General features: G+C 36.4%; 1 protein-coding gene across 1 annotated transcript in view; it reads right to left on the bottom strand.

The window, feature by feature from the left end:
* Positions 1–1,564: 1,564 nt before the first annotated feature.
* GNAI3 (G protein subunit alpha i3) overlaps positions 1,565–20,515 on the bottom strand; it is a 50,884-nt gene continuing 31,933 nt past the window's right edge. The window contains exons 2-9 of the mRNA XM_044672259.1: positions 20,437–20,479; positions 20,175–20,316; positions 14,213–14,370; positions 13,129–13,257; positions 9,087–9,216; positions 7,687–7,840; positions 2,036–2,247; positions 1,565–1,936 (exon numbers count right to left, since the gene is read on the bottom strand). Coding sequence (XP_044528194.1) covers positions 2,057–2,247; positions 7,687–7,840; positions 9,087–9,216; positions 13,129–13,257; positions 14,213–14,370; positions 20,175–20,316; positions 20,437–20,479 — 947 coding nt within the window. The 3' untranslated portion in view covers positions 1,565–1,936; positions 2,036–2,056. The remainder of the gene's footprint in view (positions 1,937–2,035; positions 2,248–7,686; positions 7,841–9,086; positions 9,217–13,128; positions 13,258–14,212; positions 14,371–20,174; positions 20,317–20,436; positions 20,480–20,515) is intronic.

The raw sequence follows: 20,515 nt of genomic DNA, 5'->3' as shown, positions 1-20,515 counted from the left end.
TCTCTGGCTTTCACACAGTTAAATTTTCCAGACAGAAAAATGTAAGGCTATGTGAAAACAAGTGCTAAAATGCCAAGACTATGTTGTTGTAGGTTTTTAACCCCAAAGCACTACTATATGACCAATAACCCCTTTTATTAGAGGAAAGTTATGTGGTAACAGGTAAAAAGGAATCTGATCCCAAAAGGCACTGCTATTTAAACTACTAACTGGAATCAGTCATAACCATGAAGACTAGTTTTCTTTTTCCTGTGGAGAATATTTGTTGACAATTTCCATATAAGCAATACAAGAGAACCTGTCATCAGGCAGTGGAAAGAGAGCTAGAGTCGGAGGGTCTGGGTTCAAACCCTGACTTACTATCTATATGATTTTGGACAAATCCCTCTGACTCTCTGGGCATCTGCCAGTTTGACTGAATTCTATACACGGCAGTCTTTTCCATCTCTAACTCTGTTACCCTTTTGATAGTAAAGCATAGTAGCGGTTTGAAATACAGCCAGAATGTGAATCTGAAAAATGGCACATGACTGAGTATCACTTGTATCATATTATGGCATGAGCACAGTGGCTGGAAAGGGGGATCCCCTCCATACCTAAATTAAACCCTTCTCAGACATCAGCCAAGTCACAGTTGGCAAAGACAAAATAAACAGAAAATGAGATTCCCAAGAAGGATTTGTTATACATCAGGAGCAAAGCTAGACTCTTTACTCACCATTTTAATACTGCTGACAACTATAACAGATGGAAATCTGTACAGATTGACAAAATAGGGTTGGGGCTGGGGGAAGAGTCCCAAATTGCAATTTCAGCAAAAGAAGATACTGACTTCAAGTTTACTAGAATTAACATTACTACAGTAAAAACAATGGCAAACAGAGATTTGGCACCACATTGACAAAGCAAAGGCATGCATTGTTAATACAGATTGGATGTCTCTCAACAGAAAAAAGGCCATGACAGATGAAAAACAAGGTGTACCTTTTACAAAACTCCCCCATTGACTTAAGACAAATACACAAGAATTAAAGTGGTCAATGTAGTAGATGTGTAGGAACAAAGTCTCTCATCCAGTTTGGAATTTAGCAATTTGTCTCTTTAATCAGCAGCTGTCCAGGGTGTGCCTTTGCCCAAGAAGCTGGCTTTTGCATACTACAACAGTCTCAATCTGCAAAGTAGTAATTTGGTAATCAGCATAAACCAGGTCAACCCTCAACCATAAGCTTAAAAAAAAAAAAGAGCTATAATCCTACTGCAGAAATCTTCAATATTATTTCCTTTTAGAAATTATTGTGGTCCTTGCTTGGGAACAGGACAGAAACACACGCTTCATTCAAAAAAGCCATCACGGCTACAAGAACTCCAAACGACCTTCAGTTGCAGTTATAGTCAATTCTGACCATACCAAGAATTAAACAAAGAGTTCCTACTAAGAGGAATACTTTCAAAATTATCTGGTCCTATCATGTGCATAGTTAAGTGTTTTTTGTTTTTTTTTGTGTGATTTTGTTTTGTTTTTTAATAAAGTTTCTTCTGCAAACAAGGAAATAAAATTTAGTAAAGTTATACTTTTTAGATGAAAAAAACTTTAAAAACGGACTAGGGGTGGTTTGTTAAAAGAAAAAGAAACAGGAATAAGCTACATATTGAAGTTGTGGAACGCAGCACCTCAAATTTACATCAGCTACACACGCCTGAGATTTTGAAACCCTCATGTTGTGATGATCAAGTCAACTTTAAAGCTGCTCCGCTTCCAATGACTGACTTTAGCATCTCATGTCAATTAAAGAGATCCCTATTCCAGAAGATTGTGCTAGAGAATGTGAAGATTCTGCATGCTGCTGTCATTCCTGTTCTGGTCCCGTTCATGCTTGCACAGCTGCTCCAGCAGGCAGCAAAAGAAGTCTGGTTCTCACACTCCACACAATAATCCCTGGGGGAAAAGAGTATTTTTTAGCCAGTGAAAGTTTACCAGAGCAGGCCAAAACATGATTAAAATATGGATTCTACTAACAGTACACTAGAGCTTTACCTTTATGAATATCCATCCCACTTAATAAAGTCCACATTCCTTTAAGTTGTTTTTAATGATGACATCTGTAACAGCATCAAAAACAAACTGCACATTTTTGGTGTCGGTGGCACAAGTGAAGTGGGTATAGATTTCCTTGGTGTCTTTTCTTCGGTTTAGATCTTCAAACTGGCACTGAATGTATGCAGCTGCCTCCTCATATGTATTAGAACCTAAAAAAAGTAGGAGTCATTTTTATATTTTTAATTCATGTCAGCTTTTTTGCATCTATCTCTTAAATTCAGTTTGTTCCACTCTGTTAAAAGTCTATAATTTTCTCATTTAACATTTTGTGATAGTGGCATGTTGAAATCATTTGCTGCTGTTTTCTATATGTTCTTAGAGCATTGCGACCTATTCCTTTAGAAACTTAACTGATATTATTTGGTATGCCTTTATTGAAAATTGGCAGGCTCATTCCGTAAAATTCCTTTAAATACATGGTGATTTCTTTGTTTTTCTTTTGAACTCAAGATTTTTTAGATAAGCATGCTACTTCTGATTTTCTTAAAATAGTTGTAACAAACATTAATTCACTCTTTTTGACAAGAGATTGATGTACATCTTTCTGCATTAAATTAAATGTTTTGTGAAGAGAACATTGTTGGGATTCTGATTTCTTTTAGTTTATTCCATAATTCTTTTCTTTTTATTGAGAAATTGAAATCATGTGCATTTAGTTAAAATTGTCAAGTTAAATCCTTTATTATTCTTTAAAAATACTTTCTGATGCTTAAAAATTAATTTTAAATGTTAATCTATCATTCTTTAAAGGATTTTTTTGTCAGAATAAAAAAAATCTTTCTTTTATTTCTACCAATAAATCAAATTCAGTAAGATTTTTTAAAGGGTAATTTTTGTCTACTTCATAAGTCATCATAACCAAAGACCTACTGGTGAATCTCCTAGAGATGGTTCTCTCTGTACCTGGCTGAACCAGTCAATGGACAGAAGACATCATCTATTTCCAAGGTTAAATAAAATTCCTGTATTCTATGTTAATAACCCTGCAAGTCTCTAACATTTGGATGCCTGTTCCTTTGTCAAAAATAGGAGCTCCCCCTTGAAATAATTGTTACCTGATATTGGCTACTATTCTCTCCTTACCCTCTCTCTTTCATCCTTTCCCCCTTTTGTTTACCTGGAATGTCTCTGTCTAAATTTTTAAAAATCAGTTAGTTTAATGCAATTAAATAGTTAACATAAAGAATCCTATCTTTGCTACAGCTATAATAGGCATGAACAATTACTACAATCATACACAAAGACTAAAAGGGAGGAAAAACTCTAGAGGAGCAATTGGAATGAGGGGAGGTAGGATTTGCTTCATTGGGCCAGATCTAGAAACAAAAATAAATTGAGAGATTAGAAGGTATTTATTGAATACCAGATTACCACAATCTGAAAAACTCAGTGCTGTGTGCTTTAAAATCATATTAAGTGGGGGCAGTTAGGTGGTTCAGTGGATAGGGAGTCAGGTCTGAAGTCGGAAAGGACCTGGATTCAAATCTGGCCTCAGACACTTCCTGGCTGTGTTACCTTGGAGAAGTCACTTAAGGTGCCCTCCCCACCCCCACCCCCCACACAATTGTTTAGCCCTTACCAATACATAGTATTGATTCTAAAATAGAGCATATGGGTTAAAAAAAAGAAAAATGATAGTAAGTCCTTTTCCTAGTAGCATTCACAACAAGTCAATCAAAACTGGTTTACAAGTGGTGCAAGCCCACCTCCATCTTCAAGAGTCAGTTTAGTTTTAAGGGGAGTTGGTATATGTTAATTGGGGAGAAGTCTGATAATTCCTTATTTCAGCTACACTTCCAACTTCTATGCACAGTGACTCTGTTATATGTTCTAAACTTGTGGGATCGTGATTATAGCCCCAGAGAATCAATGAAGTTACAAGGGAAGCTCAACCTAAACATCAAAATGCTATTTCACTGTAGTTTTCATTACAAATTGCATGACAAAACAGAGAGAAATAATTTTATAAATGAGACCATACACCAAAGCTAGAATGCTGAAAATCAAGTACTATTTAATACAGAAAAGCTTGAAGAAATAGGGAAGTTTTCATTAGAATGAGGGTTTCAAGAATAAAAGGAAAAATCCCTGGAGGGCATTAACTAGGGAAGAGTTTTCTCAAGGTCTGGAAGAGCCTGGTACCAGTCAGAGGGAAGTAGCCTGATGGAAATAGATGCTGGCAGGGATCAGGAAGTCAGGCCAGGGAGTGATCAAATGTCAAATGCAAGCAATATTTAATAGACCCTAAAGTCCACAGACAGGAATTTGGATTAATACTACAGGTGACTTCATTGATGTGTTTTAGGAGAGAAGTGACATGGTCAGAATGCTGTCTAAAGAAAATCATTTTGGCAGTACTATTTCCAATGCCTGGAGCTGGGAGAGGGATAGAGCCTTTGATCTGGGAAAAGACTACAGCAGACACTTCTTAAAAAGGTAAATTAAGGCATCTAAGAAAGTTCCCTGAAATTTCTGGTCATTCATCCTGAAAGACATCCAAAATTATATAAACTCTACAATCAATGCAGTGCTAGCTCTTTCAGGCATACTGCCTTGGACTGAAAACACTTTTGGGAGCATGTTCAAAATACATTATAATGTAGAGTTAAATAATTTTTTATTACCAAAAATATAAGAAAACATTATATTCTGAAATAACAATAAAGAAACTCTTGAAGAGGAAATGGAGTTTTTGGCAACAGTAATTAAACTGTGTGACGAATAAAGTCTGCCCAAAGGAAGAACATCCTTCATTTTAGTCCTACCATATGTTTCCTGAAGGGTAGTTATGCTGAAAAAGGCAGGCAAGTCAAAAAATCTAGATCTAATGGAAGAAATGGATTCTAGCCAGCTGGACAAGGATTCTATCACCACTTGACCAAAACTTCCCTTTCCAAGATCACTCTAAATTTTTAATCTAGTAATTCAATATGAGCCTCTCCTCAAAATCTCTTTAAAGTTTCTGATACAGGATAACATAACTAACTCTTCTTGGATACCTTCTCTTCCCTTCTAGGACACTGATCTCTGGTGGTCTTCCTCCACTCTATATGATCATTCCTGCTCAGACTTCTTTATTGGATCATGTCTTTTCTCCTAAACTCCAAGTCTCTATTCTGGACCTCTTCTTTTACTCTTTCTGTGTCCTCTCTGTTGTATATCTTTTCCAGGTTGTCCTTATTTAGATCTAAAATGAAACTCATCTTCTTTCATTACACCTTCTTTATACCTTCCTATTTCTGTCAAAGGTACCACCATCTTTCCAATTACCCAGGCTCCTGGCCTTTCTTTCTTCAACTTTTTAGCCAAATAGTTGAGAAGTCTTGTTGCTACCTCTATATCTCCAGCAACTGGCCCCTTTTATCTACTCAGCTAACCTCTTCTCTCTCACTCACATTGCTAACATAACAATCTTTCTATTGCAGTCTTTCTCCTCTAGAGTATCTTCTACACTGCTGTCAAAATAATGTTTTTCTAAGATCTTACTTACACTGTCATCAGCTCCCCATTGCTTCAAGTAAAACAAAACCCAATTCTTTGCCCTAGCATTTAAATCCTTCCTAGTCTTGCAGTCACCTACTTCCCCAGTCTTATTTTACATTCTTCTACTATAAGAACTCTATATTCCAGTCAAACCCAAATCCTAGTCATTCCCCAAATTCAATACTTCTTTTGCCACCTCAGTATCTTCCTCATAAGCCATCCTCATACTTGGAATGCATTTCCTTCTTATTTCTATTTCTCAGAAACTTTGTCTTCAAAGCCTAGTTCAGGTGCAACTTTTTCCATAAAGTCTTCTTTGAAATTCCAACTGTTAATATGCTCTCCCCCTTCAACTGTCTTTGCACTATCTACTTGTTTGTGTAGACTATATAACCTGGGCCCAAAATAAGCAAGGAATATTTCACTTCTGTATTTGTATCATCAGGATCTAATACACAACACCTTGAACATGGCAGATATTTAATAAATATGCAATTTTATGGAATTACTGAAGAGACCATTTTATCAACTGACATATATAAATATATAATTACTTGTATCCCAGAATTACCCATCAAATGAGAGAATATTTATAAAGCACTTTGCAAGCCATTAAGTACTATATAATGTTAGCTAGTAGTAGTAAAAATCCTCAATCAGGGTTATATTTACATTTCTGTTATCAAATAAAAATTTCTGACATCAAGTCTACTTAATTTATTAGCATCATTACTGCTTCTTATTCTGTGAGAATGAGTTTTAATTTTACAAGTATGTATCTTACCTCTGTGACAGGTAATCTACATTCATATTTATATTTGTAGAATGGATAGAGAGCAAGGTAAGATCTTTTGCAGAAGTCAGATGCATGGCTCTGCAAACCAAGATTGACTCACACATGGAACTGAAGAGGAAGGATTTAAGGAGACTGAGAGTTTGGAGGAGGAGTGTTCCTGTCTCTTCACGAGTTTGAAGGGATCACTTCCTGCCTGGGTTAGCAGACTTTCTGTTGGAAGCCGTTGGCCCTGTTCCTGAGATTTCTCCGATCAACCATCCTGTCTCCGAGGGAGAGATCAGATCCATCCAGATTTCTTCTGTTCCCAACAACTTTATTTCCTATGTTCCAGTGCCTAATACATTTCATCAGTTTGTTGATGAAGAAGCCAACCTGAGCCGAGAGATCTATCTGTCTGCACTGAGGCCTAGCCATCTTTGGCTAGACTCCCTCCACATGCCTTTGCCAATCACTTCACCCTATCCAACCTATCTATCCAATTGAACTATAATCTAGTCAACCAAAAATATTTGGGGGCCAGTAGTCAGGAAGCTAGATAGGAATTTGGGGTTCAAGACAGTCAGAGTAGATTAAGGAGCAGCAAGACCAGAAGACAGATCCATGAGAATCTCACAGATTGGAGGGAGGAGATCAGAGACTTAGTGATTAGAGAAAATCCCTGGCCCTCCTTCCTTTCCCTGTGCTGAACTGTGTAATAAACCCATATTCTTTTATAAAACCCAACTGCAGTCAGATTGCGTTTCAACAGACAATCAGGTGGTGGGTCTACCACATCGGCCCATAGCCTGTTATCTATACTCTGTTATAGACAGAGCAACATCCTTTCCTAGATTATCATCAATCTAGGACAAGTAACTCACTTATTTCATATTGTATCTATATTTTATCAATATCCATTCTCCCAAGACAGCAAACTTGCTGATGGTAGAGATTATGTTTAAATTAAACCAGTAATCTATCATGCCTAGAATAGCCTCTTAAGGGGTATTTAATAAGGGATTAGTGTTTTGTTTTTTTAAAACCCATACATACCCTCTGTCTTAGTATCAATTCTAAGAAAGAAGAAAGGCAAGGGCTGGGCAATCAAGGTTAAGTGATTTGCCCAGGGTCACACAGCTAGAAAGTGTCTGAACCTAGGTCCTCCTGACTCCAGGTCTGGTGCTCTATCCACTGTGCTCTTAATCACATCAAATTTTGCTTCTAGACCAGGAGACTTTTTACAAAAAGCACATAGATAGTTCACAATGAGATGGGGTTCATGTGATCAAAAATGCTGACCTAAGATTATTCTTCTCAACCATGTCTTTACCTGTATACTCTGGGTAACAGATAGTTAGGGGGCTCCTTCTTATCTTCTCCTCAAAAAGGTCTTTCTTGTTAAGGAAGAGAATGATAGATGTGTCTGTAAACCATTTGTTGTTACAAATGCTGTCGAACAATTTCATACTTTCATGCATTCGGTTCTGGAAAATTAAACACAGGGTAACGCATCACTAGCAAAACAAGCAAAAAGTTGACCACTTAGCTCGACCTTTAAAATAGTACCAAGTTTTAAGAACACAAGACTATCAGAGAATAAAATTAAAAAGAATTCAAATCCGGCAACAAGAAACACGGAAGATCGTTCCCCAAATACAGAAGGTATTCTGCATTAATGTAATACAAATCAAATTTAATCCTATGTATATGTTGAACACTATTAAATATTACATCCATGCAGGGGCAAAACTCGATAACTTGTAAGATTGCTTCTAAGAATAACAGCCTAACTAAATATCAAGGCCTTATTGATTAGAGAATGCTATATGCAAAAAAAAAAAAAAATATATATATATATATATATATATGTATATATATATATATATAAATAAAGAAAATATGGGTGTCATTCACTCAGTGGGTAGATGCAGGGCCTCTAGTGGTCACTGCCAAAAGAACTACAATTACCAAAGAATTTCTAGCACTCTACATTCAGGCTATTTAACTGTTAGTAATTAACAAAGACTTGTAACTGGTAGGGTAAAACCAATTAATGCTAAAGACAAAGCATGGTTCTCATTTGTTACATCTCTGTTCCAATCAGTGTGGAATGGTAATGTGAATGGATTGCTTCAAAGGAGAAATGCCAGCCTTATGACACAGAAAAGACAGATATAAATTGTTATTGGTTCAAAGGGATCCTTGCATTGCTCTGAATGGGTATACCTGTTCAGATGGAGCCCATTATTTAATGCGCCCATCATTTACAAGGGAAGAAAACAGTAAGGGCATAATCTTTAGCCTGGTTTCCTGCTCTCAGAAGTTTAACATAAGAGCATTAGTTTTCAGTTCAGTGAGAAATGTATATGCATAACAGAGGTCCTTCCGAAGGGAACTCTCAAAATATTATTTTCTTTCTCTATAATTCATGTCTTATATTTTTATTTTGGTTCTTAGAAAATTCACTCTAATTTTCTTTCTTTTTTTAATGTTTTATCTTTCTTTTATTTTAATAACAAATTTCCACATAAGTTTTCCAAAGTTATATGATTAATGTTGTCTCTCTCCCTTCTTCCCAGAGCTGACAAGCAATTCAATCTGGGTTATATATGCATTATCAAGCAAAATATATTTCCATATTACTCATTTTTGTAAGTAAATAATCTTATAAAACCAAAACCCCAAACCATATACCCAAATAAACATTCACTGTAATTTTCTGCAACATACCATCTCTTCATCCTCAGCTAAGACAAGGTCATAATCGCTGAGGGCCACACAGAAGATGATCGCTGTCACACCTTCGAAGCAGTGAATCCACTTTTTTCGTTCTGACCGCTGACCACCTACATCAAACATCCTGAGAAGATAAAGAAGCAGAGATTCAGGAGAGTTACACACCCACTTTTGCCTATGTCCAAATGATTAAGAAAATTTCCCACTGAAATTTTCGAAAACCTTATTTAAGGGAAAGGAAGACCAAACAATAAGCTGATGAAATACATCAATCTCAATTACCTATGATTACAGAAAAAAGGAACTGCATAGGAAAATGAAATGCAAACATAATCCCTATGCCTAAAATGGGCATTTCAGCTACTTCTACCCAATGCTCTAGGTTTGGTCCTCTAGATCCAAACAGTATCAATCTAATTCCTCCTCCACAACAACTCTTCAAAGAATTGAAAACAATTATTCTATCCCACCAACTCTTTTCTCCAGGCTAAATTTGTCTGATTCCCTTGACCCCATCCTCATATGTCATAATTTTGGATATTCCAAAGCTTTTAAAAAATGTTAAATTATGTTGCCCAAAATTAAATACAATACTGCAGGTGAAGTCTGACAGGGGTAAAAAGTACAATGGAATTATCACTTCCTTGCTTCTGGAAGCCATGCCCTTCTTAATGTGGCCCAAAATTTCATTAGCTTTTTTGGCTGTCACATCATATTGCTGATTCATGATTAGCTTGATGTCAATTATAAACTCTAGATCTTTTCCAGAACATTCATGCCTCAATTTTATATTTGTGGGTTTTTTTTAATATCCAAGTGCAAGACTTTACATCTACCCCTATTAAATTACATTTATTAGATTTAACCCAGTGCTCTAGCCTTTCAAGATCCTTATTATATTAGCTATCTGGCTCAGTTTTGAGTCATCTGAACTACCTTCTATATCTTTATCCAAGGCAGTAATAAAAATGTTAAAAAGTACAGAGTTGGGTACTTGGGTATCCAAATGTAGAACTCCAACCAAACTAACATTGAATTCTTAACAAATGCTTTGAATGTGGAGATTTAACTAGTTCTGAATCTATCTAATTATATTCTTATCAGATCCAAGTCTCCCAATCTTCTTCAGAAGAATGAAATACTTTCAAAAGCTTTGCTAAACTCTAAATAGCCCCTATTGACAGCATGCCCCTCATCTATAAGAGTTTAGTAATACTGTTAAAAAAAGAAATGAGGTTAGTCTGGTATGGTAAAGTTACATTGGCTCTTTGTAATATTACTTCCCTTTCTGGATATTCTTGACCTATCTCCTTCTTTAATCTTTCTATAATTTTCCTAGGTATCAAAGTCATTTCCTGGCCTATAGTCTACAGACATGACTCCCTTTCATTATTTAAAAATCAGGACACTTGTCCTTTTCCAAGTTTGCTTTTCCTTTCCTATTTTTCAAATATCACTGACAGTGGCCAGTTCATTTCAGACCCAAAGACAGTGTTTATCTGATCCCAGGTGACTTGAATTCATCAAGGACAGCTAGGTGCTCTCTTACTATTTCCTAGCTTCTCTTGGGAATCAACTTCCTATTGTCATTTTTGTTCTGTCATTTCCAGTGCAAAGGTGCAGAGAAAACAAAAGCAAAAAAACTCAGGCAGTCCTGCTTTATTGTCTGTTGTTATCCCTTCTGCTACTGATCAATTCTACATGGAGGGATAGTCCTTTCCTTGAGAGACTCACAAATCTTTTGCAGCAACATTCTTCAGTATTCTTTTTTTTTTAACCAAATTCAGGAGAAAGGTGCCTTGCTTATTCCAAAAATATTCAAATAAATCACAATCTTACCAGCAAGTCTTTCCTAGATTTTATACATTTCAAAGGCACAGCTGATGGCTAACAGTATCCAAAAGCCTTCTGTAAATTCTATACTTAAACTCTATAAAAGGAAAACAATGTCTCTTATAAAAGTGACAGAATTGCAATCTCTTACAGTGGGACTTAAGTGACCATCAAATTCAACCCATACCTGAAAAGAAGGCCCTACGATAAAATTCTCAGCAAGCAGTTATTCAGCCTAGAGATCTCCACTGTGGGAGAATTTATCACCTCTCAAAGCAGCACATTTCCCTCTGGGATAGACATAATTATGCTCAGTTCTTCCTGGCTTCAAGCTTAAATTTATCTGTGACTTTCAGCAACTATTTCTGGTTCTGTTCTTTGGAACCAAAAGAATAAGTTTAAATTCTCTTCCACACAATAGGCCTTCAGATATTTGATAAAGGCTAACATGTACCACTAAGTCTTTTCTTCTCCAGGCAAAATATACCCAGTTCCTACAACTTAGCCACATCTAAAGGGATTCAAGGCCTTCCCTTCAAGTTTTCCTCCTAGCTAGACTCTCTAGCTTAATGATAGCCTTCTTAAACTGGGCCACTCAGATCTGAGCATAGTTCAGAGGGATTTTCATCTCCTTCTTCCCAAAAGGTCTCCCTTACCCCCCCCCCCCTCAAAAAAATAGTGGAAGAAGGGAGGGGAGGGGAATGGAAGGAGAGAGAGATGCATGTTTTTGTCTCTTTTACATTTTCTTTTTATGTTATTTCTCTTTTCTTATTAATCTGGAGTTCCAGATTCTTTCCCTCTCTCCTACCCCTCCTGAGCTCTGTCTCTTAATGCACATAAAATCACTTTAACTTTCTTGGGTGCCACATCTTACTATTGCCTCATATAGAGCTCATGGGCTCCTAAAATCCCAGCTCTTTTTCAAACAAGCCCTGTTTTCTAACCATGCCTCACCAGTCTATTCTTGTGAAATTAAAATTTCTGGACCCAACTGTAAAACTTTATATTTATCTCTACTGAATGTCTTCTTATTAGATTCAGCCCAACATATCGAATGTTGGGATCTTTTGGGATCCTAATTTTGTAATCCAGTGTTATAGTGTTATATCATCTAAAAATCTGTTGAGTATGCTATCAATGCCTTTAACCACATCTTTAAAAAAATCTAAGCCTTCAAGGGAAATTATTTTATGAGGCAATATATGGTAAACATTGTATACTGTACATGCTAATAATAAATGTATTTCTATTTATTATCAAAGAACAAAAAGTATTCTAACAATAGACAACAGCTTGATCAAAACCTGCATATTAAAATAAGAAATAAGGAGTGAAGTAAGAACTAGATTAAGAATGAAAAGAAAGGGCATAGGAAAAAACTGACTGACAACCTTAGAAATAAAGAATGTAGAAAAAAGGAGCCAAAAAGGCAGCTCTGACAAATATGAAAGTTACAAAAAGGGAAAATGTTGAATCTAAATCTAAAGCTATTTAAACTGTTTGCAATAACCTACTTTATGCAAAGCTATTGGATTGGACTAACAAAAGTTCTTCATTGAGATCTCCCCATTCCCCAAAATCCCTCCATTCTTCAACTACACTGACATGTTGCTTTAAAACTTTGCCACACGTGATGCCGTGCACAATAGCAGTCCAAGAGCCAAGACAGTATCAGCTCCATTAGAAGTAAAAGGAAAAAACGCTGAGCAAACAGAAAAGGGATAAAACAACTGGCAAAAAAAAGCACTACTCTTTTAAAAGCAAAATGGCAGGACAATGAAAGCTAAATAGTTAAACCAGAAAAGTGGTAATTCAAAGTTCCCTTTAATAGTTTTACTCTGTAAAGCAGCAAACCATTCAATACCTGTGTTGATGATTCCAATGAAAAAGCAGCTGAAAAGATTAAAATTAAAATAAAATAAACAAATATTCACCAGAATAATTCTTATAGGTAAATTTTATTTACAACCTAACCCCAAAGAATGAAGTTATTTGAAATTACTTGTAGGTAGAAAGAATGAATAATGAATGTTTGCTTCACTCAGCATCATGACCAAAATTAGAAGTAAATTACTGATTATTATGACAATGACATTCAAACTAGATGGGAATATCCCCTGGAGGATTTTACCACAAAGTAGAAACTTCTCAGTGGGAAATACAGTTCTGGGTTAGACACTGAGGATAAAAAAAAGTCACTTACTTGAAGTACAGATCTTTGAAAGTGAAATGGGTCTCAACTATGCCTGTGGTTTTCACTCTTGTCCGCAGGACATCTTGTTGAGTTGGAATATAGCTGGTTTGGGATATTCTATCCAAGTCATTTAGGTAACTAAATTAAAATACAACACACTTTTATTTTTAATCTGTGACACCAACCATATACCAAACAAATTAAGAGAAAATACTAGCAAACTAGTCAGCAAGACAAAAGCAGTCTTTCTTTATATTTATACTTCACTAAGGCAGCAGTACAATATGATTTTTTTTTTAGTGTCTCAGAACTAAAATGAGAAAGCATGAATAAATCTCAACTCAGAGCTCATATGCAATTTTAAAACAAATTAATCTCAAAAGTAAATTTCATGGGGCAGCTGGGTAGCTCAGTGGAGTGAGAGTCAGGCCTAGAGACAGGAGGTCCTAGGTTCAAACCCAGCCTCAGCCACTTCCCAGCTGTGACCCTGGGCAAGTCACTTGACCCCCATTGCCCACCCTTACCAATCTTCCACCTATGAGACAATACGCCGAAGTACAAGGGTTTAAAAAAAAAAAAAAGTAAATTTCATGATGTCATAACTATAACAATATTCTCCCCATCTCACCTGTGACCAGGATTTAGGATAAGATATATTTATAAGTAGTGGCTTAAAACAAGAGGATTCAACACAGAAACTTATTATAAATGCCAGCTATAGAGAGCAGGCTATGAGAGAAAAGGAAAACACAATTCTAATGTCAGTCTGTAGTTGGCTACCGATGTGAAGCAGTTCTCAGTAAGTTGGAAGATAACCAGGACCCCAACTGCAAGGGATTTCCTCCCCTCCAACCCCCTCCACCTGTCCACAAGAATATCCATGGTAGTATTTTCACTATGCCAACAAGCTTCTCTTAAAATTCCTAGAAGAGTTCTACAACACAAAAACGAAACAATTTTCATAATGCATGCTATATGGCTTTCAAAAGATGTCTGTTATGCAGATTTATCTTCAAAGATGAACCCTGAAACTTCTCAGAGATCAGAGCCACAGTTATTTCCTGCTGTGTCATCATCTAGGAAAATTACTTACTATGAGGCAGAATCATTGAGCTGATATTCCCTTGATCTGCTGAAGCAGGCTTGCACTCCACCATCTCGCCATAACCGTTTAATTACTCCTGCTAATTCTGGAGTCATGACCCCCTCTTCAGCACTACCAGCTAAAACAAACAACTGCCGAGCATCATCCTAAGGAAAAGGGTTTAAGGCAGAGAGAAATGTTAGGTGAGTCTTTTATTTCCTGAAACCCATCAAAGACAGGTTCAAGTTCTATATGGAATAAGATTTGTTTCACTGAATCAATAAGGAGAGATCATTTGCCTCTTCTTCCATAGGAAGACAGTTTGGGAAAACTTAAATCCACTTACCTTTCTTCCCTTTTTCAGTTTCTCAAATCTAAGTTACTATTTCTACCTAAAAGATATATTGTCATAAGAAAAAATCTGAGCTGAGTGGAGAAATGATGAGTTCATTAAAATGGAGCCTCTTTTGCCTGGCCCATGAGATTCCCATTGTGGCCATTCAGAGTTTCTAATAGAGTATAGAGAAGAAAGACTAGAGGACTGAAGGCTCAAGGTGCAGTGACCCCTATCCCACTTTGTTAGTGGGAGCATCAGGTTTTTTTTCTTGGCAACAGCTCCCCATGCAAAAAAAAACTGACATAGAATCTCTACAACTCATGAAAAGGATAAGTAAATCTTGAATAAAAGTATGGGAATAGGTCATGGCTTTCAAGTAGTCCAATAACTACTAAATTTTTTTCCCTCCATCTATTTTCCAGGTTAATTACTTTTCCTACAAGAGATTTTATTTGTTTTATTGTTTTTCTTTTTTAAAAGGTAAACAGGGTTAAGTGACTTGGCCAAGGTCACACACCTAGTAAGTGTTTGAGGCCACATTTGAACTCAAGTCTTCCTGACTCTTGGCCCAGTGCTGTATCCACTGCCCCACCTAGATGCTCTGGTTTTTTGCTTTTGATGTCTCATGATGTCATTAGCTTCCACTTGATCAATTCTAATTTTAAAGAAATATTTTCTTCAGTAATGTTTTGTACCTCCTTTGCCATCTGGCCAATTTTTATTTTTAAGAAGTTATTCAATTTTTTTGTGCTTCTTTTTATCAAACTATTAATTCTCTTCTTAATTTTCTTGCATTGCTCTTATTTTTTTCCACTGCTGCTATTATTTGGTTTTTAAAACTATTTTTGCTCTTAAAAAAAAAAATCTAATGAGCTTTTTTAGAAATTCCTATTGGGCTTCGCTTGTGTCCGATCTACATTTTTCTTTTGAGGTTTTATTTGCAGGCGTTTTCAAGTGATTGTCTTCTGAGTTTGTCTTGAGCTTTCCTGTCATCATAGTAACTTTTTAAAGTCAGGTTATTTTTTTTTTAATTCTCTGAAAATTTTCCCTGCCTATTTCTTAATTTTGGACTTTAAGTTAGAGTTGGGTTCCACTCACCTCTTTGGGGGAGAAAGAGAAGTAGGAAGGGAGATTAATGTCTAGCCTGAGCTTTTGCCAATTATGTCTTTCTATTTTCAAAGCTCAATTTAGGGACCTGTAGATTTTGGGTGCCTCCACTGTAGTATGATCTGGGGAGAGGTCTGGTCATTGCCCTCCTGAATTACATTTCAGTCCTGATCCAGGTAGGGCTTCTGCTCCCATGTGGCCATTACTGCTTCTCTCTGCCCTCAAACTGTGACCTAGAACTGGGTTATGAGCAACCAAATGGCATCTGATCTGTGATACTTTGGGACTTCTTTATGACTGGGTGTTCAGTCTCCTTACCATCCCTGGGGCCTAGTGATGTGTCTCCGTACTGCTGCTACCTCACCTGCCATGATTGAGGCCAGCCCCAATTCCAGTGTCTGCAGATCTCGTTTTCTGTCTTACTAAGATTCCCTGGATTGGAAAATGACTCAATGTGACTTTTCCTTGGCTTTTTTTGCTCAGAACTCTGGTTAGTGTTTTCTGTGGTTGTTTTTATAAGAGAAATTCTGGGGGAGGTTTGGCAGGTATGACCTCTTAGTCCACCATCTCGACTGCATTCCCCAACTGAGAATGGGAATAGTTGAAAATTTTAAAAGAAACAAGACACTGTAGCATTATACTGATCTATGTTAAGTAGTTCATTCCCCTTAAAGAATTTAAGTTTAGAATGCTTAAAAGTAATGAGACTGTCATGAGAATACTGCTACAGTCATTTTAATTTTATTGCTTCATCCCTTTCCTAAATAAACATGGACTTTTCAGGAGTTATGTCCCTAGCTAATGTCTAAGGTTGCTCTACAGCAGAGAGAATAGTATCTAATCTTAAAAGGCTTTACAGAATACTCAGAAGAAATACTATGTACATGGAAGAATGGGTATGGGAAGGAAGGCTGATTTACATCTCCTACATATAATTCTACTAGACATAAGCCAATTAAAAAGTAACACAATCAGAAGTGAAATTAAGACTGGGAATTTGACTTGCTTCTTACAAGAGTTCATCAAGATGAACTTCTAGTATCTTTCTCATCAGTACATTCCAGTCAAGACTGCCAAACTCAAGAGGTTTTTGCCTTAATATTTTCTAGCCAGTATAACCTCTTTCTTCTTTCTACGTTTGAGGTTCCTCTTCCTCCTTTCAAATATCACTTCAAAGTCCCTCTTTCAAAAAAAAACTCTGACACTTATAATATATACTTTCCTCCTTGTTTTGAAAGGGAAAAGTTGGAATAAAAGTATAAATCATTAGGAATGTTGAAAAAATTATTTATCTACACTCTCAATATACTTCACATTTACTGTTTTCTTCTACAGATATGGTGCCATATCTGGAGGTTTTAAGGGAGAAAGCCCTTATTTTTTTAAGTTTGAGCCATTCCCAAACCAGTGTCCAAATTATGTTACAAATAAATCTTACAATCATATAGTATTCTAATTTTAGAAACTGGCTATAAACACTTCTCCTTTACTCTCCAACAGGCTCCCATCTGGCTTAGTAAGCCTCCTAACTACAAACAGCCCCTTCCCCGATGCAATAAACTCCCTACCTGTAAGTAGATAAGCAAGAGCAGCCCCATCCTGCAGCTGGCTTCATTCCTGGCCTTCTCTCTTCCAAACCAATCATAAAACAGCCTAACTTCTGACCTCCTTTAAGCAGAGTTGGGCAGCCAACAGGGAGGAACAGAGAAGGGATAGAATAACACTGTGTGCACGTATAAAAGAGAGAAACATTAAAAATAAATTATAAATGATAGCAGGGAGAAAACTGAGTGTGTGTGCTAGAGGGCTCAAGGGACATACAAAGTCTAGGAAGGATTAATGGTATCAACAGGGTTTGGAGAAAAGAGTGGCCCACAGATTAATAAAAAGTAATTTGATCAAGTTGAGAAGGGGTTAAAGAGAGATAAAGGGCAAGAGGAATAAAATAGTGGGTGACAAGAAGGACTACTGTAACTTAAATGTAGAAGACAAAAGGTAAATACAGGAGAAAAAACGAAAAGGTAGAAGAAAAAAGGGTGGTGGTGGTGATTATTAATCTATTTTGGTTTCCCCAACCATATAATTTATTTCCTTCTCTCATGAGCCTGGAAAATGGAGTGTCTCTTAATGTGATGTTTGCCTCCTGAAAAAAATGAGTATTTTAATAAGGGAGAAGAAGAAAAGGGAATAAACATTTATATAGCATCTACTATATGCCAGGCACTGTGCTAATAAGCACTTTACAAATATCGCCTCATTTGATTCTCACAACAATCCTGGGAGGGAGATGTTATTATTACCTCCATTTTACAGATGAGGAAACTGAGGCAAACGAGGTTAAATGATTTGTTCAGGGTCACACGGCTGGTCTGGAGCCATATTTGAACTCTCCAGTTTCAGCATCCTATCTCCTGTGCCATCAGCTGCCCTCTAATGCCTAAGATCACAAATGTGATTTTTCCTTCCATTTATTAAACCCTGTCTGAAAAGATTTCTTCTTACTACTTTAGACTATATGCTTCTCTTTTCTTCTCTTCCTACCAAAAGCCTACCTTGAACTGTTTGGTTTGCTTGGTTTCATAATGTGGCACCAGCCCATTCTTCAGTTTAACACATTTCTAACTGACCTGCCTGCTTTCTTCATATACTGCTGCCTCACCTCTACTTCTCAGAGTCCCTGGCTTCCTTAAAGGTGAGAAATTACTTTGTATTGACCTTGACTACATTTTGTCACATTGTATAAATGGTATTTCCCCTTAATAAACCTGAGGTTTTATTAATCTGGGGTCGTGAAAAAAATATTTTTCAAAAAATATTTTGAAAATAATATTTCAATATAGAATCCTGTGTTATTTTATTCTATGCATTTAAAAACATTATCCTGAAAAGGGGGCCAGAGGCTTCCACTAGACTGCCTGACAGGGTCATTGCACACAGAAGGTAAAGAAGCCCTACTGCAATGAACAGAATGTTGGATTCTCAAGTGCAGGAAGTTTTGTTTCCTGTCTCTGTAACCCCCAGAGGCCAGCATCACACCTGGTGCACACAAAGTACTTAATAAATTTTTGTTGAATGAATAACTAATCCCACCCAATTCGGACAATTTCTTTAACTCTACATCCCTTTGGCTATTCCACACTCAATGTGTAACTATATTAAATTGTACTTTAATTGTAATTTTTAATAGTACTTTTTAACTTTTTAATTTAATACATATTCTTAAGTTGTTTTATGTATACAAGCTATACTTTAACTAGACTCAAGGTCATAACAGTACTTGAATGATGCTGAGTGACCATCAATTCCAAGGGGCTACTCCTATTCATCCCTATCCTCCTGAAAAACTGTTTTTAGCCATAGCAATTACTTACGATGGCAACAAAACAGCACATTGGAATGAGAACCTTTTGATTAGAGACTTAGATAGCAGAATAACAGAGCTGGAGTCAAAAATCACAGCCTGTAATTGTCTAATTCCTAAACAGGAATTCTTTCTATAACATCCCCAACAAATTGGTCATTCAGTCCAAGCTTTAAGACCTCTAGAGATATACTCTTAGCACCTCTTAGAGATTAGGCTGCTCCATTTCTCAAGAACTCTTAACTCTTAGGAGGTTTTTCCTTAAATAGAAGTGAAATCTGTCTCTGGATCTTTCATCCATCAGTCCTAATTCTACCCTTTTGCATCACACTGAACAACAACTCTCTCTCTTACATGACAGACCTTGAAATTTCTCAAAATATCATATAAGTCTTCTCTTTTCCAGACTTAATGTCTCCATTTCTTTCAATAGATCCTCACATGACATTGTTTCAATTCTTGTCTACATGGTTATTCTCCTGAACTCCAGTTTAATACCCTTAAGATGTGATAACTCCTTTAGAATTGAACACAATACTTTGACTAGTAAACTTTCACTCGCTGGACATTATACTTTTATTAATGTAGTACGAGACTCCTTACTTCTTAGAGCTCATTAATAAGTCAATCAACAGATTATTAATGCCTAATATAGTCTATAACATAACACAGCATAAGATCTTAAAAAGAATCCAAATTTTCCACTAAAATTTAGTTCCTTTATTTGTATACTTTTCAAATTTAGTCCCAATCTGCCTTTTCCTGGAGACCAATTTTTACGTTCACTGTCTCCACTAAGACTGAATGGCAATCCTTACTCAGATGAGAAATTATTAAAGGGATTCTCTTCAATTAAAATGAAGTCTGACCATGAAATGAGAGGAGAAGTTGAAGAAATTAGTTACTATATATAGGGTGTTCAAGAGACTTGGCATCATTTAACCTATTTCAGACTTTTGAGACATTTGTATAGAAACATCCATTTGCAACTTCAATCTCTTTGTAACTAGAGCATAGCACCTTCTACAGTAGGCTGCTAACATTTCTCAGGTTGCCACATACATACCACATAGCCTGAGTTATTGCTTCAATTCTCTTCCTGACAATGAAGCAAGTTCTGCCTTTCTGTGAACTAGAGTGAGCTAAAGGAAGTGAGAAACACTCACCGCTCTGGCAGCTTCCCCAAAGTCAATCTTTAGTCGTCCCATGGCTCTTATAATTGCAATGATGGACTGGATAGTGTTGCTGTAAACAACTACTTTATACTGTTTGCATTCTTCCTCAGAATACCCATCTTCATGAATGATTCTTAAAATTAAAAATAAAATAAAAACCCATTACTACTGCTAAAAAGGGGGGGGGGAAGCATAGATTTAAAAAATACTTAGTAAGGAAATATAGCTTTACAAAGGTCATGTTCTAACTTACTTCATTTGTTTCACAATGGTGCTTTTACCAGATTCACCAGCACCTGAAAAACACAGAAGATAAGACTTATTCAAAACCT

Source organism: Gracilinanus agilis, chromosome 4 (genome assembly GCF_016433145.1).
Source record: "Gracilinanus agilis isolate LMUSP501 chromosome 4, AgileGrace, whole genome shotgun sequence".
Classification (NCBI taxonomy): Eukaryota; Metazoa; Chordata; class Mammalia; order Didelphimorphia; family Didelphidae; genus Gracilinanus; species Gracilinanus agilis.
This window is presented reverse-complemented; position numbering and strand designations above follow the sequence as displayed.